Genomic DNA, 23,338 nt, shown 5'->3' with positions numbered 1-23,338 from the left:
TCATTATTCATGGGGGGCTGCCTATCCTTTGGGGTTCTGCTCTGAGGCAAGGTAGTATTCCTATTTCCATCTATAGGGGTATTTAGTCCTCTGGCTGTGTCGAGGTGTCTAGGGTTTGTTAGGCACACCCCACGGCTACTTCTAGTTGCGGTGTTAGTTCAGGATTTGCGGTCAGTACAGTTTCCACCTACTCCAGAGAAAGTTTCATGCGGCTCCAAGGTCACCGGATCATAACAGTACAACTGGCCCATAATGAGTTAAATGCATCTCAGAAGAAGGGAAGAAAGGTGTTGAGCCATTTTTTTTTCTGCAGTTTGCTTTGTCTTTTCTTCCCTCTTTATGGGTGGCTGAGGAGTCTTGTGCTAGCATGGATGTTCAGGAATTAGCTTCTCGTGTAGACCAGCTTGCTGCTAGGGTACAGGGTATTTCTGATTATATTGTTCAGACTCCTGTTTTAGAGCCGAAGATTCCTACTCCTGATTTGTATTTTGGTGACAGGTCCAAATTTTTGAGTATTAAAAACAATTGTAAACTGTTTTTTGCTCTGAGACCGCGATCCTCCGGTGATTCCATTCAGCAGGTTAAAATCGTCATCTCCCTGCTGCGTGGCGATCCACAGGATTGGGCATTTTCCCTGGAATCTGGGAATCCGGCCTTGCTTAATGTAGACTCCTTTTTTCTGGCTTTAGGATTATTATATGATGAACCGAATTCTGTGGATCAAGCGGAGAAGACCTTGTTGGCCCTGTCTCAGGGTCAAGAGGCGGCAGAATTGTATTGTCAGAAATTTAGAAAATGGTCTGTGTTGACTAAATGGAATGATGATGCTTTGGCGGCAATTTTCAGAAAGGGTCTTTCTGAATCCGTTAAAGATGTTATGGTGGGGTTTCCCACGCCTTCCGGTCTGAGTGATTCTATGTCTCTGGCCATTCAGATTGATCGGCGCTTGCCGGAGCGTCGAACTGTGCACGCTGTGGCGTCGTCCTTAGAGCAAAGTCCTGAGCCAATGCAGTGTGATAGGATTTTGTCTAGAACGGAACGACAAGGATTCAGATGCCAGAATAGGTTGTGTTATTATTGTGACGATGCTTCTCATGTCATTTCAGTCTGCCCTAAGCGGTCAAAAAGGATCGCTAGTTCATTTACCATCAGTACTGTACAACCTAAATTTCTGTTATCGGTGTCCTTGATCTGCTCATTGTCATCATTTTCTGTCATGGCGTTTGCGGATTCAGGCGCCGCCTTGAACTTAATGGATTTTGAGTTTGCCAGGCGTTGTGGTTTTCCCTTGCAGCCTTTGCAGAACCCTATTCCTTTAAGGGGGATTGATGCTACACCTTTGGCTAAAAATAAGCCCCAGTTTTGGACACAGGTGACCATGCACATGGCGCCAGCCCATCAGGAAGACTGTCGATTTCTGGTGTTGCATAATTTGCATGATGTTATCGTGCTGGGTTTTCCGTGGTTGCTGGTACATAATCCTGTGTTGGATTGGAAGTCTATGTCTGTGACTAGTTGGGGTTGTCAGGGGGTTCATAATGATGTTCCTTTGATGTCAATCTCCTCTTCTTCCACTTCTGAAATTCCAGAGTTTTTGTCTGATTTTCAGGATGTATTCGATGAGCCCAAGTCCAGTTCCCTTCCACCGCATAGGGACTGTGATTGTGCGATTGACTTGATTCCAGGCTGTAAGTTTCTTAAGGGCCGACTTTTCAACCTGTCTGTGCCTGAACATACCGCCATGCGGAGTTATGTTAAGGAGTCTTTGGAGAAAGGGCATATTCGGCCATCTTCTTCACCGTTGGGAGCAGGTTTTTTTTTTGTTGCTAAGAAGGATGGCTCCTTGAGACCTTGTATTGATTATCGCCTCTTGAATAAGATCACGGTCAAGTTTCAATACCCTTTACCTTTGCTTTCCGATTTGCTTGCTAGGATTAAGGGGGCTAGTTGGTTTACGAAGATTGACCTTCGGGGGGCATATAATCTTGTTCGTATTAAGCAGGGTGATGAATGGAAAACTGCGTTTAATACGCCTGAAGGCCATTTTGAATATCTTGTGATGCCATTCGGGCTCACTAATGCTCCATCTGTTTTTCAATCCTTCATGCATGATATCTTCCGGACTTATATTGATAAATTCTTGATTGTATATTTGGACGATATTTTGATTTTTTCTGATGATTGGGAGTCTCATGTGGAACAGGTCAGGATGGTATTTCAGATCCTTCGTGACAATGCTTTGTTTGTGAAGGGGTCTAAGTGTCTCTTTGGGGTGCAGAAGGTTTCTTTTTTGGGCTTTATTTTTTCTCCCTCATCTATGGAGATGGATCCGGTTAAGGTTCAGGCCATTTATGATTGGATTCTACCCACATCCGTGAAGAGCCTTCAGAAATTTTTGGGTTTTGCAAATTTTTATCGCCGTTTCATTGCTAACTTCTCCAGCGTGGTTAAACCCTTGACCGATTTGATGAAGAAAGGCGCTGATGTGGCGAATTGGTCCTCTGCGGCTGTCTCTGCCTTTCAGGAGCTTAAACGCCGATTTACTTCTGCTCCGGTGTTGCGCCAACCGGATGTTTCTCTTCCGTTTCAGGTTGAGATTGACGCTTCTGAGATTGGGGCAGGGGCCGTTTTGTCTCAGAGGGATTCTGTTGGTTCCTTGATGAAACCGTGTGCCTTCTTCTCCCGCAAGTTTTCGCCTGCTGAACGCAATTATGATGTCGGCAATCGGGAGTTGTTGGCTATGAAGTGGGCATTTGAGGAGTGGCGACATTGGCTTGAGGGAGCTAAGCACCGTATTGTGGTCCTGACCGATCATAAGAATCTGATTTACCTCGAGTCTGCCAAACGGCTGAGTCCTAGACAGGCTCGATGGTCCTTGTTTTTTTCCCGTTTTGATTTTGTGGTTTCGTATCTTCCGGGTTCTAAGAATATTAAGGCTGATGCCCTTTCTAGGAGTTTTTTGCCTGATTCTCCTGAGGTCCTTGAACCGGTCGGCATTCTGAAAGAAGGGGTGGTCCTTTCTGCCATTTCCCCTGATTTACGGCGGGTTCTTCAGGAATTTCAGGCTGATAGACCTGACCGCTGTCCTGTGGGGAAATTGTTTGTTCCTGACAGATGGACTAGTAGAGTGATTTCTGAGGTTCACTGTTCTGTGTTGGCTGGTCATCCTGGTATTTTTGGTACCAGAGATTTGGTTGGTAGGTCCTTTTGGTGGCCTTCTTTGTCACGTGATGTGCGTTCTTTTGTGCAGTCCTGTGGGACTTGTGCGCGGGCCAAGCCTTGTTGTTCCCGTGCTAGTGGGTTACTTTTGCCATTGCCGGTCCCTGAGAGGCCCTGGACGCATATTTCTATGGATTTTATTTCTGATCTTCCGGTTTCCCAGAGGATGTCGGTTATCTGGGTTGTTTGTGACCGGTTTTCTAAGATGGTTCATTTGGTGCCTTTGCCTAAATTGCCTTCCTCTTCAGAGTTGGTTCCGTTGTTTTTGCAGCATGTGGTTCGTTTGCATGGTATTCCGGAGAATATTGTGTCCGACAGAGGTTCCCAGTTTGTTTCTAGGTTTTGGCGGGCCTTTTGTGCTAGGCTGGGCATTGATTTGTCTTTTTCTTCTGCATTTCATCCTCAGACAAATGGCCTGACTGAGCGAACTAATCAGACTTTGGAGACTTATTTGAGATGCTTTGTGTCTGCTGATCAGGATGATTGGGTGGCCTTTTTGCCATTGGCCGAGTTTGCCCTTAATAATCGGGCTAGTTCGGCTACTTTGGTTTCGCCTTTTTTTTGTAATTTTGGTTTTCATCCTCGTTTTTCTTCTGGGCAGGTTGAGCCTTCTGACTGTCCTGGTGTGGATTCTGTGGTTGACAGGTTGCAGCAGATTTGGGCTCATGTGGTGGACAATTTGGTGTTGTCTCAGGAGGAGGCTCAACGTTTTGCTAACCGTCGTCGGTGTGTTGGTTCCCGGCTTCGGGTTGGGGATCTGGTTTGGTTGTCTTCCCGTCATGTTCCTATGAAGGTTTCTTCCCCTAAGTTTAAGCCTCGGTTTATTGGTCCTTATAGGATTTCTGGGATTATTAATCCGGTGTCTTTTCGATTGGCGCTTCCGGCCTCTTTTGCTATCCATAATGTCTTCCATAGATCTTTATTGCAGAAATATGTGGTGCCCGTTGTTCCCTCTGTTGATCCTCCGGCCCCTGTGTTGGTTGATGGGGAGTTGGAGTATGTGGTTGAGAAGATTTTGGATTCTCGTTTTTCGAGGCGGAGGCTTCAGTACCTTGTCAAATGGAAGGGTTATGGCCAGGAGGATAATTCTTGGGTTTTTGCTTCTGATGTCCATGCTGCTGATTTGGTCCGTGCCTTTCATCTGGCTCGTCCTGATCGGCCTGGGGGCGCTGGTGAGGGTTCGGTGACCCCCTCCTCAAGGGGGGGGGTACTGTTGTGAATTCTGCTTTTGGGTTCCCTCCGGTGGTAGTAGGTGGTAATGCAGTTGTCCCTGGTTTGCAGTCCTGGTCAGGTGTGTCTGCTGATTGCAGTTCTGACTGGGGTATTTAGGTGTGTAGGATTTATTAGTCCTTGCCAGTTGTCAATTGTTGTTGGGAGGTGTTGGACCTCTGCCTGGTTCCTCCTGCCTTTCTGCCAATTCAGTAAAGATAAGTGTCTGGTTTTGTTTCTGTGGCACACATGCTGTGTGCTTCATAATTCAGTGCTATTCTTTTGTGTTTTCTTGTCCAGCTTAGATTGTGTCAGTATTTTCTCAGTCTTGTTGGATTCTCTGGGGTTGCAGATATTCATTCCACGTCTTTAGCTAGATTGTGGAATTTTTTGTATTATCTGCGGTGGATATTTTTGGAAGGGTTTTATTACTGACCGCCTAGTATTCTGTCCTATCCTTTCCTATTTAGCTAGAGTAGCCTCTTTTGCTAAATCCTGTTTTCTACCTGCGTGTGTCTTTTCTTCTCCTACTCACAGTCATTATTCGTGGGGGGCTGCCTATCCTTTGGGGTTCTGCTCTGAGGCAAGGTAGTATTCCTATTTCCATCTATAGGGGTATTTGTTAGGCACACCCCACGGCTACTTCTAGTTGCGGTGTTAGTTCAGGATTTGCGGTCAGTACAGTTTCCACCTACTCCAGAGAAAGTTTCATGCGGCTCCAAGGTCACCGGATCATAACACCCCCCCTCTCCCTCCTTTTTGGGCCTTTCGGGGAATCTCTTCCTCAGAGCTGCTCCCACCACCTTCCTGTACCTCACTCCATGATGGGTCAAGGACCTCATCATCTACACTACCCTCTTCAAACGACTGCTTCTCCTGGGTAGTCTCGGCAGCACAGTCCGCACCAGAATGTGGCACCTGAGTCTCATCATCAGATGCCTACTGAGGTGTGCTGACCATAGGCACTGGCCCACCCACCTCTTCAGATTCAGAGAGACAAAGCTGTTGCGCATCACTGCATACTGCCTCTTCTTCCATTTCTCCAATGCTGCTTGGCTGGCCCCGTTTCCAAGCCAAGAGATTCAGAGAACAGAAGTAGAGATGGCTCCTGTCCAGGGCTCTCTGACTGCCTGGGCAATTTGGCAGGTGGTGAAGAGACAGATGGGTGCTCTTCAGTGCTCTGGACCTGAAAGGATCTGTAACTAATTGAAGTCGATGCTTTAGCTGCCATCCATCTGACAATGGCTTCAATATGTTCCTCCCGCAGCAGTGGGGTACGGTGAGCTCCTACAAAGCTGCGCATAAAGGACTGTCCCCTGGTAAAACTGGGGGATGCTGAGTCACTGGTGCCCGCAGCAGGCACAGAATCCCCACGTCCTCTCCCTGCAGAAACTCCACGCCCACGACCACGTGCTTTACTCCCTGCCTTCATCTTGGTAGACGGATAAAGATAAGCAGAAAAGTACTAAGGGCTTAGTGTGCTTATTCCTCAACAGCTGCTAACAGGTATAAGAAACACTAATTTTATAAAGTGTGGACTAGACTTTAACATGAGCTAATGTGGCCTACACAACTGTAAAGTGGAGTGTTTGGTGAACTTTATTACCTTTTTTTTTCTCAAAAAGACACTGGATGTGCCCAAAGATGTAAAACCGATAGTATCACAAACTTTTTGTAGCTATTACAATGCAGGAAGGTAACCTACAATGCAAAAAATAGCTCCAAAAAATAGGCTAATACTAATCTGGCTGGGGCTGCAGGGCACAAGGCTGCAGAAAGGCTCCTCTATCTACTCCTATATAGTGTTTGCAAGCAATCTAGCTGGATACGGATGGAACCACACTAATAGGAGAAATCAGGAAAAATGAGCAGCACTAATGCAAAAAAGGACAATGTATGAGGCAGTGACGCACGCTGAGCGTACTACAACCGGAGGTGGCTGCAGAACACACTACAGCGTGAGCTGCACTCACACACAGAGACCTCGCAGACAGCGCTGCAAGGCAAAAGAAAGCTACAGCGGTTGATAAAGTAGCCTGGGTAAAGCACAATAAAGCAAATCGCTAGCTCAAACTGTCCCTCAGAACAGCAGCATCCTGTCCCTAACTGAATTCACAGCAGAGTGAACCCAAAATGGCGGCGGCGGCTTTCATAGTGCATCATGACATCATTTCAGCAGCCAATCACACCCATGCCATTAGTTAACATGCCTAACATGCATAACAGGATGTGTCCACACTTCTTAGGATCCTCATTGGCTGAATAAAATCAAACTGGCTCATTGCATTATGGGAACTTCCGATTCCGGTATTCGAAAAAGTATCGGAACTCAGTATCGGAACTCCGATACCGGGAATATCGGTCGATACCCGATATTGCAGTATAGGAATGCTCAACACTAATGTCTACCCAATTACCGTATATACTCGTGTATAAGCCGAGTTTTTCAGCACATTTTTTGGTGCTGAAAACGCCCCCCCTTGGCTTATACACGAGTCACGGTCCAGAAATCTGGTGGTAGAGGGGACAGGAGCCAGCGGCTTCCAGCACACATCATACTCACCTACCTGCGCGCCCTTGGTGCTGGCACTGCATCTCGTTCTGGCCGCCGGCGCCTGCCTGCAGCTCTTCCTGCCGAGTGATCATGTGGTATTGCTTATTAAGTTAATGAATATGGACGCGTCTCCACTCCCATAGGCATGGAGTGCATATTCATTACCTTAATGAGCGGTACCACATGAATTTTTATGTATTGTGTTGGCATGGAGTCCCTTAGGAACTTTCGTTTATGGGTCGCTGCAGGGATAACCAGAATCCATCACCTTTTTAACCGTGGATGGGATTATTCCTTTTTCGGTCCTGAGTGAAAAATACCATCTCCCCCCTGGAGAGGTATTTCGTTACTTGCAACTTAAACATTTTGTCAATTCATTACTAAAAAACTCTACCCCTCCTTATTCCTTCACTCCCTTTGAACAAAGATGCCACCAAAATCCACACGCTCCAGGCATTATATTTCTCCTTTACTCTCATATCAATTCCTCCTCTCATAGGCGCTGTTTGAACTACGCTTCTCGCTGGGAGTCTGACATTGGTTCCACTTTTACGAATTCAGAATGGTCTCAAATCTGGTCCTCCTCTACTGGAGGAATATTAAATGCCCTCATGCTAGAAACGAATTATAAGGTGTTGACCAGGTGGTACCTTACCCCAGCCAGAGTGGCTAAAGCAGTCGCCAACTATTCTCCAAATTGCTTTAGAGGATGTAATTCCACAGGTGATATGTTCCATATCTGGTGGCTATGCCCAATTGTACGCAGATTTTGGATTAGAATATACCACCTGATCTTCTCTATAACAAATATCAATCTTACAAAAAACCCTTGGGAGGCTCTACTTAACAAGCGTATCCCCAACACCCCTAAACACGCTCAAGCCCTCATCACATTTATATTCCTGGCAGCCAAACAAACCATAGCTTCGGCTTGGAAAAAAACAAATCTAGAATTATCTGCAGTTAAACTACGCCTTTCTTGGGACATGATAAACGAAAAATTATCCGCCATACTTACAGACAAAGTTGGCAAGTTTGAGAAAATTTGGCTACCCTGGGCGGAGTATGCCAATCACACCCCCTTTGCCACACCAGTATTTCATCTGACCAATCCTGACTCTGATTGAAGGACACACTATGACCCTCTTCTCGGGTTCCCACCCCTCCTTCCCCTGCCTCTTACCCTGTTGTTTGCTAGTTTGTTTGTTTGTTAACTGTTTATATGTCCTCTTATACATATTGTAAAAATATGTTTGTATTGCGTTTTTTTCTTCACCTTATATGCAAACTTCAATAAAAATCTATTGTTTAAAAAAAAAAAGAAAAAAAGAAATAAATAAAGCGTTCCCTTTCATTTTGTGTTGAATATAAGCACTTCTTGATCTGTATGTTGCATACATGCGGCATGATCATTATGGTTTCCTATTGTCCTGTGTAGCCCATCCCAGCCATGTGCAGGTCTACATTTTTGTACCTGGTGTCCTTAGACAGCTGTTTGGTTGTGGCCATGGTGGAGAGGTTGGAGTGTGATTGAGTGTGTGGACAGGTGTCTTTTATACAGGTAACGAGTTCAAACTGGAGCAATTAATACAGGTAACGAGTGCAGAGTAGGAGGCTTCTTAAAGAAAAACTAACAGGTCTGTGAGAGCCAGAAATCTTGCTTTTTTGGATGGTGATCAAATATTTATTTCATGCAATAAAATGCAATTTAATTATTTAAAAATCCTACATGTGACTTTCTGTTTTTTATTTCTAGATTCTATCTCTCACAGTTGAAATGCACCTACGATAAAAATTACTACAGATCTCTCCATTCTATGCAGGTGGGAAAACTTGCAAAGTTGTCAGTGAATCAAATACTTATTATCCCCACTGTACTTGTGCTCAGCCGATCCTTGAAGATTCCATCACATGATTCCGTGATGACATCACTGGTGCTGCTTGGCCACGATGACATCACTGGTGATGATCAGCCATTATGACATCACTGGTGATTCCTGGCTATTGTGACATCACAGACGATGTTCCCTACTTCTACAATGTACACGGAATCACCGGTGCCATTTTTGGTTCCTTAGTGACAGAGAGCAGTTGCAATTTTTCACTATGGCTGAATTACGTCTGAATTATTTTCAGGTACAAGCATTGTGGGAGATTGTTATCAATAATGACCCTGACATTGTTCTTCTACCACCCGATGGCATCCTCTGCTTCACTCACCGGCTGGTGGTGCAGCTAGTAAAGGACTGCCTGAAGAAACAACGACAATACAAACTAACGTCAGAGTATCTGACTGATTTATGTCACAACATCAAGACATTAGTGCACCAGGTAAATGGCGGACGCTCCGCACAAAACTTCTCCATACTCATAGATAATAATGGTGGGATAGAAGCTTCTTCTTTCCTATTCCTATATAGGAGTCCCCAGATATGGAGCCATTGTATCTGCAGAGAGGAGCAGATGTCACATACAATGGCCGCCTCCATTGTGACTTTTCTCATATCATAATTTTCCTTTTTGTTTTTTTCTTCTTTCTAGGCTGAAAAAAGATCTCAATATGGAGATTTGGCTTTTATGAAACAACTGGCCGAAAAAGTCCTGTGTGTACTGGAAGATCCGGCCCGCTCGTCAGAACGCCCGGTAAGGAGCCATCATCTTCTCTGTCACACGTCCTTGTTTTCTGATCTTCTCCAGATCACCGGTCAGGTATCAGAAGACCTGGGGTTAGATCTTACAGGCCTCCCTGTCAGTCCCCGGCAGGCACAGGAGGTTTTATGGCCGCCTGTCTGTGCTGCTCCCTCCTCTGTGAGGACAGTCTGTATTCTGCTGAGGTAGTTACAGCTCAGTGGGGGGAAGTCGGTATTTTCCCTTCTTTCTCGCTCTATCAGAGTCTTCCTACTTGTAAATGCTGCAGCTGAGATAATAGACGTCATTACAGAAATGTTCCGCATACAAGTCCATTATACAGTATATTAATGTGGACTTGTGGAGAGGAGCTGCAGTGTAAAGCAATTCTACCCATTACTGTAATGAATGAAGCACAAGATGTTTCCATGGTGTAAAGAGCGCGGATAGCGCAGCTCTGGGATATCACGGTGCAGAAAATAAAATCTGACACCGAACGTGAGATTTTTCAATATTACCTCATCTTAATAAATTATTGAGAGAAGTTTCTGAGAAAAGTATTATCCCCCATATTCATGGGACGGCTCTGCTCTAAGTGTAGGTGACACTATTGTGTTAGATAATAGCATTTATACTAAATGGAATCTGTCACCAGGTTTATGCTATTTGATCTCAGAGCAGCAAGATGTAGGGACAGACACCCTGATTCCAGCGATATGTCACTTACTTTACAGGATGCAGCAGATGTCATAAAATTCCAGTTTTCTATGCTGCAGATCTAGCAGAGCTCTGAATCCTGAGCCTTGTATAACCCCGCACACAACACTGATTGGCAGCTTTCTGTGTACACTGTGCCTAGGCAGAAAGCAGCTATTCAGTGGTGGTGGAGGGTTTACAGAACAATAGGACTACATGGCACGAGACAAATAGTCTTCCAGTGATAATCTCCTGCTGATAAAACACTGATTTTATTGAAACAACAGCACACAGCCTATTAAGTAACACATCGCTGGAATCAAGGTCTCTGCTCCTAAATCATGCTGCTCTCAGAATACGTAGTTCTCCCCTGTGTGACCTCCCATATTGAGTCGCCCCACCAGGGCCGTGGGGTACTTGGTACCGGGTCCGGTACTCACAGGGGGATGTCACGGTGGTGGCGACCTGGTCCGTGGCCCTGGGCGTCCATGTTAAAGGGAATGTTCTTAAAGCGGTTTTGAATAAAGTTTATGTTCGTGACGCCACCTGTGGTTTTCAGTCAGAGGGAACCAACGCTCCATAAAGGAGTCCACTGGAGTGATGTTATGGCAGCTAGATGGTATAACTTCCCACAGCTGAAGTAGGTTCCCAAGGCTCCCGGTATGTAGGTGAAGATAGTGAATGGTGCAGTAAAGAATGGAGCACACGGGTTTGCAGTCTCTTTACCTGGTTTACTGAAGACTTCAGCCAGCCACAGTCCAGGGCACCAGATCACAGGTACAGGCAGGGTCTGGCCAGCTTGGAAGCGAGTTCAGAGTACCCCTTACCAGGTGGAGTTAGAAATCTTCCTACTAGCGCGGTGGTGTTGTAGTCCCTTACTGCCTATGGCTTCAGGCAAGGTCCTCACTGTTCCACTCTGTCCTCCTTAAAGGTGGGACACAAACCCATATGACAGGTGGCTTGAGCCTTTTTACAGGGTCTCTATCACGACCCGGGCTCTATGTGTCCCTGTGTCTCCTGGGTATTAGGGTGGACAGGTGATGTGTAATCCAGCTGTCCTGCCGGTTTCTTCTGTAAGTCTCGGAGTCCCTCACAACCTCGGTCTTCCGGCTACCGGTATCTGCGCTTCACAGGGAGATAGCTCAATCACAGCTGTCCTTCCCTGGTGTCACTCGCCTGTGCTTCACTCTCCTGCACGCTCACTAAATGCTGTTCTTCCTTCCGTACTCTCTCAATCCTGGAGCTGCAGCACCTCTGGCTACACGGCCCCTCACACATCTCTCTGCCTCAGACTGCTCCAGTCTGCTGTCTGGCACAATCTGTCTAACTTTGCCTCCAGACCAGAATTTATATATATATAGGGGAGTCACCCATAAGTAGGATCAGAGCTCCCCCTTCTGGCCTGGAGTCTGAACATGTTGTGTGCTTTGTGATTACCTGATAAAAGGAATCCTTCATCGCTTCCAAGTGTGACATCGCTCTCCCCGTGAGGAAAGCAATGCCATGTGGAGCGTCCGGCTTGTATCGTCCTCTACATCGGATCAGTGTAAATCAGCTGGGACATAATTTAGGAGGAGACATTTTTACATCCTGAGATGTTTACCTGCAGCTTCTATATCTTAGTATTATTTCTTATTCTTTTCTAGGACTTGATCAGATCATTGATCCCGGCAGGAGAGCCGCGTATGAGCGACTATGAGACATCTAAACTGATCAGCTGTGGAGCTTTTGGGTGAGATTCCTGTTCCCATAATCCCCATTTCTCAGGGTTCCCTATGACAATGCTTCTGCCTCTGTGCTCTGCCATTCAGTGTTGTCATAGGGAAACGATCTGAGTCCACATCACTGTCCACATCTCAATGTCACTATTCAGCTCCGTTATATAAGCTGTAACAAATCAGTCTGTAAGGAAAGGGATGATATAATACATTACACTCACCGGTCCTAGACCTGACCTGTTCTTATGCTGCCGCCTCCACCACAGCTTCCCCGTCCTCCGCACTGATCTTCGGAGTAATCAGGCCCCATAAAGGAGCTGATAATAGTGATTGGCTGCACACGGTCACATGAGGGGTGACACGATACTGACCCCAATGACATCTGCACCCTCACCCCCCACCATGACCATGTGGGTCCGATCACTGGTCTCAGCAGGAGAAGGGAGAACAACCAAAGACCGGCACAGAGGACGGAGGACGGCAGTGATGGACGGGGAGTGCCGAGGACAAGTGGGTGTAATGTGTTTAATTATATTATAACTTCTTCCCTCCCCTCCATTTATTCTGCCTTGGGCTGAGGAGGAAGCCTAAAATTCATCTTCTTACGACAATTGAGCAATTTCAATTTAGACCAATTTTTTATTTGGACTGAATCGTATCTACTGGTCGGTTATAGCGAATCTGCCCAAGATGAATTTCTGTAGATTCTCTCACCTATAATGTGACCTGGGTGAGGGTCTGGCAGACGGGGCATTGTGCAGACCTCCCATCATCTATGTAGAGCTCTTTCATGTATTTCTAGATGTGGATTTCTAGTGATGGCCGGACTGCTGGTATCAAACATTAGTACAGAAGATCATGTAATGACTTGTATAGTCATGTATACAGACTGTTAATAAGAATTCATTATAACCCATGGATTCTCTTTCTATCCAGGTCCGTCCACTTAGTGCGCCATAAAGACTCTCAAGAGATCTTTGCGATGAAGAAAATGGCCAAGCGGAACCTGAATACTCCACAGAACGTGAAATGGGCCTATCTGGAGAGGGACATCCTAACATTCGCAGATTGTCCCTTTGTGGCCTCCATGCTCTGCTCCTTCCCTACTAGATCTCACCTGTGTATGGTCATGGAGTATGTAGGAGGTAGGACACGTACATTGTATTATATACACCCCATGTCTGCTGACATATTATCCCCACTCATATCATTAAGACTTGTCCCCGTGGATGGTTACATCCCCGTAGAGCATTTACTATAGGTTATTTATTACCAAGATGCCCGGGAAGTCATTGATCTGTGTGATCTCCCTGTATGTCCCCGCAGGGAGCACGTCAGTATCTCCAGCTGTAGACGATACCTGACATCACTTTATGTCATTAGTTACATAGATGACATTTCACCATGACTTCAGACTAATTAATCTGTGCAGTATACAGTACATCATATCTGTATATATTTTCTCGTGCCCCAATGTTTCCGCTCACTTCTCATCATACATCATGGTGATCTGCTGTATAAACCCCTCACCGGTTATATTTCCTTTCTTTTATAGGTGGAGACTGTAGGACCCTTCTAACCACCAGGGGACCACTCTCTGTCCCCTTGGCCCGCATGTACTTTGCAGAGGCAGTTCTTGGTGTGGAATACCTGCATAGTTACGGTGTGGTGCACAGAGACCTGAAGCCGGATAAGTAAGTGCCCCCATAGTAATAAAGAGGGAAAGTTATAATTTATTATCTCACGGTCTATGAAGCTAAAACCATCTTCTCTTTCACAGCCTCCTGATAACATCTGCAGGACATATTAAAATTACCGACTTTGGACTTTCAAAAATAGGTGTCATGATACCAAACACCAACATCTACAAGCACTCAGCAGAGGACATCGCCAGAGAGTTCCTGGACTGTGAGGTCGGTATCACTTACAGGAACTTAGCTTGTTCTGTACTAATCTCATAACTCTATTTTCTCTTCCCTACATTCTTCATTTTTAGAGAACTTTTCCATTGACATTTTATCTTCAGTAATTCTGTTTTTATGTCAAGAACTTGTCATAATAGTTGTTTCATCGATTCTCTATTTTGTTGGTTTCCAGACCTGTGGCACCCCGTGTTACAAAGCCCCTGAGGTCATCCGGCAGAAAGGCTATGGAAGACCTGTTGACTGGTGGTCAATGGGCATCATATTATATGAATTTCTCATGGGATATCCACCATTTAATGGAGCTTCCCGAAGTGAGTTTTATAAAAATGTACTCACTGGTAAGTAGAATAAACTGATCAATGCTTTGAGTGGTTATTTTGTTTTAGTTACTTTCTTTGCTTTATCTTACAGTCCAGTAAAGAGGTTTTATGTTCTGTAATTTTCTATATAACAGGAGATATAAAGTGGAATCATCGTTACACTCCACTCCGCGTTCTTCAGAACCTTATCACTCAGCTGCTCAGAAGAAGTCCTGTGCAAAGACTTGGGACAGGTAACAGATATAATAATATTAATATTCCCTTATTAAACCGAGGACATAACGCGCTTGTCCATGAGGATTAGCTCTTGTCTATCATCGTCTCCATTTATAGTTCTCCATACTAAGATTTTCAGTCTATTTCCTACATAACAGGAGACATAGTTTGGGAATGTGACCGCACTCCTCCCCTGGATGCTCAGGACCTCATCACTCAGCTGCTCAGAAGAAATCCTGTGCAAAGACTTGGGACAGGTAACGGATACAATAATATTAATATTCCCTTATTATACCGAGGACATAACGCGCTTGTCCATGAGGATCATTATTTCTCTATCATCTTCTCCATTTATAGTTCTCCATACTAGGATTTTCAGGCTATTTCCTCATGTCTGCTCAATTACGTCATTAGCTCAGATTAAGATAAACTGTTCAGATCTAGTTACACAGTTATGTAGGTTGAAAAAAGACCTAGATCCATCAAGCTCAACCTTTCTCCACCAATTGTTCATTTTGTCACTAAATTAACTATAACCCGCAATGTTATGTGCATTGAGGCAATCATTCAGCTCTTTTTTAAAAGCTGTTATGGTGTCGGCCATTACTACCTCTTGTGGTCGGCGTTCCACAGTCTGACCCTTTCCTGTGTAGCTGCTGGAATCGCCTTTCTTCCCCCCGTAATGGGTGCCCCCTGGTCCTCAGTATGGTCCTTGGAAGGAATAAGACATGCGCCAGTCCTCTGTACTGACCACACATATATTTATACATATATATGAGATCTCCTCTGAGGCGTCTTTTTCCTAAGCGAAACAAGCCCAACTTTTCCAACCTTTCATCATATGAGTGGCCTTCCATCCTTTGTAATAATCTAGTTTCCCGACTTTGAACTGACTCTAATTTCTGAATGTCCTCTTTTAAATGTGGAGCCCAAAACTGGATACTATATTCTAGATGTGGTCTCACCAGTGATTTATAAAGTGGCAACAATATGTTGGGAATCACGGGATTTTATCTCTCTTTTTATACATCCTAAAATCTTTGCTTTTGCGGCTGCTGCCTGACACTGAGTACTGCTGCTCAGCTTACTTGTAACCACAATATCCAAAGTCCTTCGTTCTGTAGTCCAGAGTATACCCCCATTTAATGTATATGCAGCAATAGGATTACTCCATCCTAGGTGCCTTACTCTACATTTATCTACATTAAACCTCATTTGCAAAGTGTTTGCTCATTCAGTCACCTTATCCAGATCTTTTTGCAAAATTATAATGTCAAGGTCAGATTTTAGTATCCTACATAGTTTGGTATCGTCAGTAAAGACTGACACTTAGCTCTCAATCCCATCCACAAGATCATTACTAAAGAGGTTAAAAAGAATTGTTCCTAGCACAGATCACTGCAGTACACCACTGCTCCCAGCACAGATCTCTGCGGAACACCACTGCTCCCAGCATAGATCCCTGCGGTACCCCACTGCTCCCAGCACAGATCCCTGCGGTACCCCACTGCTCCCAGCATAGATCCCTGCGGTACCCCACTGCTCCCAGCACAGATCCCTGCGGTACTGTACTGCTCCCAGCACAGATCACTGCAGTACACCACTGCTCCCAGCACAGATCTCTGCGGTCCTCACTGCTCCCAGCACAGATCTCTGCGGAACACCACTGCTCCCAGCACAGATCCCTGCGGTACCCCACTGCTCCCAGCACAGATCCCTGCGGTACCCCACTGCTCCCAGCACAGATCTCTGTGGAACACCACTGCTCCCAGCACAGATCCCTGCGATAGCCCACTGCTCCCAGCACAGATCCCTGTGGTACCCCACTGCTCCCAGCACAGATCCCTGCGGTACCCCACTGCTCCCAGCACAGATCCCTGCGGTACCCCACTGCTCCCAGCACAGATCACTGCAGTACCCCACTGCTCCCAGCACAGATCCCTGCGGTACCCCATTTCTCCCTGCACAGATCTCTGCGGTACTGTACTGCTCCCAGCACAGATCCCTGCGGTACTGTACTGCTCCCAGCACAGATCCCTGCGGTCCCCACTGCTGACTATACACCATTTAGAGTATGTACCATTTATGATAACTCTTTGTTTCCTGTCATTTACCCAATTCCCTTACCCATCTGCATACAGTTTCCCCCAGTCCCTGTGTATGGAGCTTCAGTATAAGGCTGTTATGTGGAACAGTATCAAAAGCCTTTGTAAAGTCCAGATAAATCACATCAGCTGCATTATCAACATCAAGACAAGCACTTACCTCCTCATAGAAACCCAACATGTTAGTCAGACATGACCTTTCTTTAAAAACCCTTTCATGACCACCAATACGTATTTTTACTGACCTGCGATATAAGAGAAAAGCCTCCCCATACAGGTGACAATCCAGCAGCTGTCGGCTGTCCACTATAGCTCACAACTTGCTGCATTAGTCATAATCAGTGTTTGCACCTTCCATGTCTGTTTAACCCCTTAGATGCTGCTGTCAATAGTGACTACATTACGTAAATGGTTAACAGAGTGTAGAGGGACCTCTTTAACCCCATCGGTGCCCTGAGATCAGGTCTGTGTGGTCCTGATGGTAGCAATGGCAAGTCATGACCAAATAACGGCTTTAGAGTCTGCCGGCTATAGCGGCCTGTTCAGAAGTTAGCGACATTTGGGTGGTAAAAATACACTTTTTCATTCCTGTCATGTCGCTTTGCATTAATTCCTGAAAATTACTTCAATGGTAAATAAACTACCTGACAGCAGTTTCCAATCTGTCAGGGGGTGCTGTTTTTAAAATGGTATCACTTTTGAGGATTTCCCAATATATATGACCCCCAAAGTCACTTCAAACGTGCCTAAGTCTCTAAATAAAAACATTTTGTAAATTTCCTTGAAAAAATAAAAAATTGTTGCTACGTTTTTAAACCTCCTAAAATGTTAACAAAATGAAAGGACGTTTTACAAATGGTGCTGATTGAAATGTGACACAAGGGAAATGTTATTAATGTTTTTCTTTTATGTGACTATCTGGATTAAAGGGATAATCATTCAAAGTTTTAAAGTTGCTTATTTTGTAACATTTTTCTCAAATTTCTTTTTTTGTGTGAATAAACACAAAACATTTCAACCTAAATTTAGCATTATCATAAATTATAATGTGCCACAAAAAAAATCTCAAAATCACTGAGATTTGTTGAAGCGTTTCAGAGTTATTAGCACGTAAAGTGACACTGGTCATATTTAAAAAATTTGGCTCTGTCACTAAGGGGTTAATGAATCCATGCTGTTTGTCAGCTATTATATTATTCTCTGCAATATATTTCTGCAGGTCATCTCTTATAATGCCCTTTAAAATTTTGAACACTACTGATGTCAGGCTTACCGGACAGTAGTTACCTGGCTCTATCTTTTTACCTTTCTTAAATATCGGTACCACATCAGCCATCCTCCAATCCTGTGGCACCACCCCTGTTAAAAGACACGCTAAGAATATAAGATACAGCGGTCTGTCATTTACTGAGCTCAATTCCCTCAGTATCCGTGGATGAATGCCATCTGGGCCAGGGGATTTGTCAATGTCTTGTGTTATTTCCGGTGGTGACCTTTGTCTTGTTGACTGATCCCTGGAACAGTTAGTTCATTGGTGAACACGGATGAAAAGTGCCTGGTTAATATCTCAGCCTTTTCTTTGTCCTCTATTATTATCTTGCTATTGTTTTTTAAGGGACCTATACCATCTTTTTTTCTTTTTTGGCATTGATGCATTTATAACATTTTGGGGGATTCATTCTAATGTCACTGGCAATTTGTTTCTCTGTGGATAACTTTGCCAGCTTGATTTCTTATTTACATTTCTTACTTACCGTATATACTCGAGTATAAGCCGAGAATTTCAGCCCATTTTTTTAGGCTGAAATTGCCCCTCTCGGCTTATACTCGAGTCATACCCAGGGGTCGGCAGGGGAGGTGGAGTGGCAGCTGTCTAAGCATACTCACCTGCTCCTGGCACGGTGTCCCTGGTTCCCCGGCAGCTTCTTCCTGTAGTGAGCGGTCACATGGTACCGCTCATTACAGTAATGAATATGGACCCCACTCCACTCCCATAGGGGTGGAGCCACATATTCATTACTGTAATGAGCGGTACCATGTGACCGCTCATTACAGGAAGAAGCTGCCAGTGCCGGGGAAGCAGGGACCGCGCCAGGAGCAGGTGAGTATAAGCAGTGCGCGATATTCACCTGCTCCCCGTTCCACCGTCGCCGGCCGCCGCTGCATCTTCTGCATCCTCTGCACTGACGCTCAGGTCAGAGGGCATGGTGATGTGATTAGTGCGCGCCAACCTCTGCCTGAGCAGTCAGTGCAGTGGACGGGGAAAGTAGCGGCGGCTGGCAGCGGTGGAACGCGGAGCAGGTGAATATAGCAAGTGTCGGGGCCTGAGCGACGAGAGGTGAGTATGTGATTTTTTTTTATCGCAGCAACAGCATATGGGGCAAATGACTGCATGGAGCATCTTATGGGGCCATAATCAGCATTTATGGAGCATTACATGGGGCAAATGACTGTATGGAGCATCTTATGGGGCCATAATCAGCATTTATGGAGTATTACATGGGGCAAATGACTGTATGGAGCATCTTATGGGGCCATAATCAGCGTTTATGGAGCATTACATTGGGCAAATGACTGTATGGAGCATCTTATGGGGCCATAATCAGCATTTGTGCAGCATTATATGGGACAAATGTCTGTATGGAGCATCTTATGGGGTCATAATCCGCATTTGTGGAGCATTATATGGGGCAAATATCTGTATGGAGCATCTTATGGGGTCATAATTAACATTTGTGCAGCATTATATGGGGTGTATTTTGTATGGAGCATCTTATGGGGCCCATCATGAACTGTATGGAGCATTATATGGGGCTCCTGATTCAATATGGATATTCAAAAACACTTAACTTTTTGATGTCTCAATTAATTTTACTTTTATTGGTACCTATTTTTATTTTTGACATTTACCGGTAGCTGCTGCATTTTCCACCCTAGGCTTATACTCGAGTCATTAAGTTTTCCCAGTTTTTTGTGGCAAAATTAGGGGTCTCGGCTTATACTCAGGTCGGTTTATACTCAAGTATATATGGTTGTTCTTTATACTCCTGAAATGTTATTTCTGTATTCTCGGCCTTCTTGATTTTGAATGCTCTTTGTTTTAGCCTGATTAAACTTTGTAGTGTCTAATTTATCCATAATGGCTTCTTTCCATTTCTGGACATTTTATTATCAGAGTGTATAAGTTTTCTACAGAATTCTAGTAGCATATCCTTAAACATGCCCCATTTATGGTTGCTATCTCCAGTTAACATGAGATGGTCCCAGCCTACTCGATTAAGTGCTTCCCTTAATTTGTTGGTCTGGAGCTGTCTCTTACAATTTCCACATCACTTTTGTTTTTCTTTATCTAGGAGGAGCGTTTGAGATCAAGGATCATCCATTCCTTAGAGATTTAGACTTCAATAACCTTCTAAGTCAAAAGCCGCTGTACGTTCCTCAGCTTGCATCAGATGTGGACACCAGTTTATTTATCAGTAAGTAGAAAAAGACGTTATGTAGACTAAGTGTGTTTGTCTCGTCTTCCATATTACGTGATAATCGGTTCCCATTAATATTAATGATAAATGGTTTCTGTGTTATACTGACAACCTCTAATAACCCTTCACTATCTATGTCTTATAGCCCATTCCAGTATGAAAAAACATCTGGTCTCAGAGGATGAAAAGTGCACAAGTGAGGAGGACAAATTCCAAAATTTTACATCATCATCTGAAAGGCTTTCTAAAGTAAGTATGTGATTAATAAATCCAAAATATGTATAAAAAATACCCATATAAGTAATCATTACATGATTTCATATCTTATTGCTTCCGCATGTAGCTCTGTACCACCACTAACAAGACGATGAAAGATGAGGATCCCAAGTCACCTCGAGAGTGTGCACCAAAATCCAGCACAAACATCTCAGAAACGTGAGTAGATTATGGGGTCATTACTGGGAGCTCCAGGCTGATATACAGTACGTGCTCAACACAAATAACTTTCCCGGGGAAAGGTCTGGCTATTCACTGCTTGCGTCGAGAAACACGTGATGGTGTCTCCGCAGCTATCCTACATGCATTTGCATATTTCCCATAAGGGATGGGGCAGTGTTCTGGATCACTGCGTTGAGAAACACCTGATGGTGTCTCCGCGGTGTTGGATGTTTTGGTCTCCCCGAGGCCAATCATCTGTTCCTTCACAGCCTTTTACTAGGCACTGCTCCTAATAGCCAGATTCCTACTCCACACTGATGAGGGGCAAACACCCCAAAACAGCTGTCTGTGGATGGATACTATGCTTGGCATAGGTGGTTTTCCTGTATTGGATGTTTTCCTTTATTGGATGCTGCCCTTCCCGTGGTTGTTCCTTCCCGGGGAAAGGTCTGGCTATTCACTGCTTGCGTCGAGAAACACGTGATGGTGTCTCCGCAGCTATCCTACATGCATTTGCATATTTCTCATAAGGGATGGGGGCAGTGTTCTGGATCACTGCGTTGAGAAATACGTGATGGTGTCTCCGCGGTGTTGGATGTTTTGGTCTCCCCGAGGCCAATCATCTGTTCCTTCACAACACAAATATAGGACATAAATACCATAACATCAAATGCAACATCCACCGCCCCATGGTTAGCGGTCATTGTGCTTTTGTCCTTAGTGCTGGTAATAACAGCCCATGATCGAGGCCGGTCATGCATCTTTAGTGCTGCTCCCCATACTGTATAAGAGATGTAGTATTACATGCCAGACATACTTGATAGTTGTTTTCCGTTCCGCTCTGTAAAAGTTAGTTTTGAGCAGAAAACCTTCCCCACTATGACAGTCATATGTTCTATTAGACCCTATAATTGGTGTTCTTATAGTGAGACAACCCCCTTTATACCGCATTTTATTGTGATTTACATGCGTTTCTTCTTCCAAACAGGCAAAAAGAATCTGTTTCTGTATCTGAGAGAGATGACGTTATTACCATCTTACCATCCTTGTCCCCACTATCAGGTATGTCCATGTCTACAGCACCAACAATGTGTCTGTTGACTTCAAGGCTCAAATATTTCCACCTGGTTTTCCGTATTAGGTCTCCTATGTTATCCATGTTTCATTGATCCCAATTATGTTGCCCATGGGCCCATACTGTATCTCTATCTCACTAATTTTGTACTTTGTTTTAATGGATTCTGTGAGATACGTTGTGGCATCCAATAGCCTACATCATCATAAAAAGACATTGTCTCCTATAATAGACTATCGCTCATCAGTGAGGCACAACATGGCGGCACACAGGGCGCTTACTGCTCTATATCAGTGACACATCTAATGCCACTCAGATGGGATTATGTACATTATATAGGACTTATTTTGCCCTATTATGATATAATACCAGATTATCAGGACTATAGGGGACAGGACTAGAACAATCCTACTATATACAGGAGACAAAGCAGATCCCATTAGGAAATGTCGTTACTGAGTTGTTTTTTACTTTCTCATCAGAATTTCCAGCTCAGACAGATAGCAAATATTCTCCAATAAATCTGATTAAAGAAGAAAAATCAGAAAATGGAGAAAATGGGAAAAAGAGACAAGGTAAGTGTGAGAATCAGCTCCATGTTGTGTGATGTCAGTGAGAATCATTCATGTGGAGCAGATGTCATCTGTCAGTGATGGGATTATCACATGTATGATGGCTGGCAATGATCCCTGACCTCTGTGTGATAATATTCCTCTGCTGTCCAGCCACAGTGACCTCACAGTAGTATCATGTCACATGGAGTCCCATCACTTTCATTATGTTTACTTCTCTTCTCACAGGTTCCATCTTCCGCCAGATGTTATCATCCTGCCAGCGCGGATTATCCAGGGCTGCTGAAGTATTTGCTTGTTGTTACTGTTGCCCTAGAACCATCTGAGAGACAAGAAACCTAAGCATCCAGCGCCCTGAAGTCCAGCAGATCCACCATCACTGCTGGACCTGAAAAGAAGGACCTTCACCAGCTACCTGTGGCCTTCTGACTCTTACATCTAGACCCAGACATGTTACGATATCACCTCTGTCACCAGGCTCCGCGGTAATCCTACTGCTCGCCTGTCCGGGCTTTTCACATCACCTGGTATCTGACCTCGGCTGACTCCCTGACTATGATTATGTCTATTGATTCGGTTCCTAGTTTTACCCCTCCCTTATCCTTCTATCCTTTTATTAATTAAAAAAAATAAAACTTAGGTTTATTGGTTTTTTTTTCACATTTATCAAACTTAACTATGCATTTTCTTATCTGATAAAATTCAGTACATATACAGATACTGGCCGGAGGCCGCACCGTATACTACAAACACTTATTACCTTTTGCGTCCAACATTTTACTTATGAGTTGTAAGGCTGTGTGCACACGTCGCGTTTTTTTCACGGGTTTTTCGCTATAAAAACACTGTAAAACCGCGAAAAAAAAACGCTCACATTAAGCATCCTATTTAATAGAATGCAATCCGCATTTTTTGTGCACATGCTGTGTTGTTTTCCTGAGCGAAATCGCATTCCAGAAAAAAACGCAGCATGTTCATTAATTTGCGGAATCGCGGGGATTCCACACACCTAGGAATGCATTGATCTGCTTACTTCCCGCATGGGGCTATGCCCACCATGCGGGAAGTAAGCGGATCATGTGCAGTTGGTACCCAGGGTGGAGGACAGGAGACGCTCCTCCACGGACTGGGCACCATATAATTGGTAAAAAAAAAAAAAGAATTAAAATAAAAAATAGTGATAT

General features: G+C 44.5%; 1 protein-coding gene across 1 annotated transcript; it reads left to right on the top strand.

Annotated features, from left to right (window-relative positions):
- Positions 1 to 9,040: 9,040 nt before the first annotated feature.
- On the top strand, positions 9,041 to 22,757 carry LOC143789544 (microtubule-associated serine/threonine-protein kinase 4-like). The gene is made up of 15 exons (XM_077279039.1): positions 9,041 to 9,313; positions 9,524 to 9,625; positions 11,953 to 12,038; positions 12,961 to 13,169; positions 13,580 to 13,718; positions 13,805 to 13,937; positions 14,122 to 14,287; positions 14,404 to 14,502; positions 14,644 to 14,742; positions 19,944 to 20,066; positions 20,215 to 20,318; positions 20,413 to 20,504; positions 21,496 to 21,569; positions 22,065 to 22,157; positions 22,383 to 22,757. Exons 1-15 carry the CDS (start codon positions 9,089 to 9,091, stop codon positions 22,478 to 22,480), a joined length of 1,842 nt encoding a protein of 613 aa, XP_077135154.1. The 5' UTR covers positions 9,041 to 9,088; the 3' UTR covers positions 22,481 to 22,757.
- Positions 22,758 to 23,338: the final 581 nt, after the last annotated feature.

The sequence above is a fragment of the Ranitomeya variabilis genome, chromosome 1 (genome assembly GCF_051348905.1).
Source record: "Ranitomeya variabilis isolate aRanVar5 chromosome 1, aRanVar5.hap1, whole genome shotgun sequence".
Taxonomy (NCBI): Eukaryota; Metazoa; Chordata; class Amphibia; order Anura; family Dendrobatidae; genus Ranitomeya; species Ranitomeya variabilis.
This window is presented reverse-complemented; position numbering and strand designations above follow the sequence as displayed.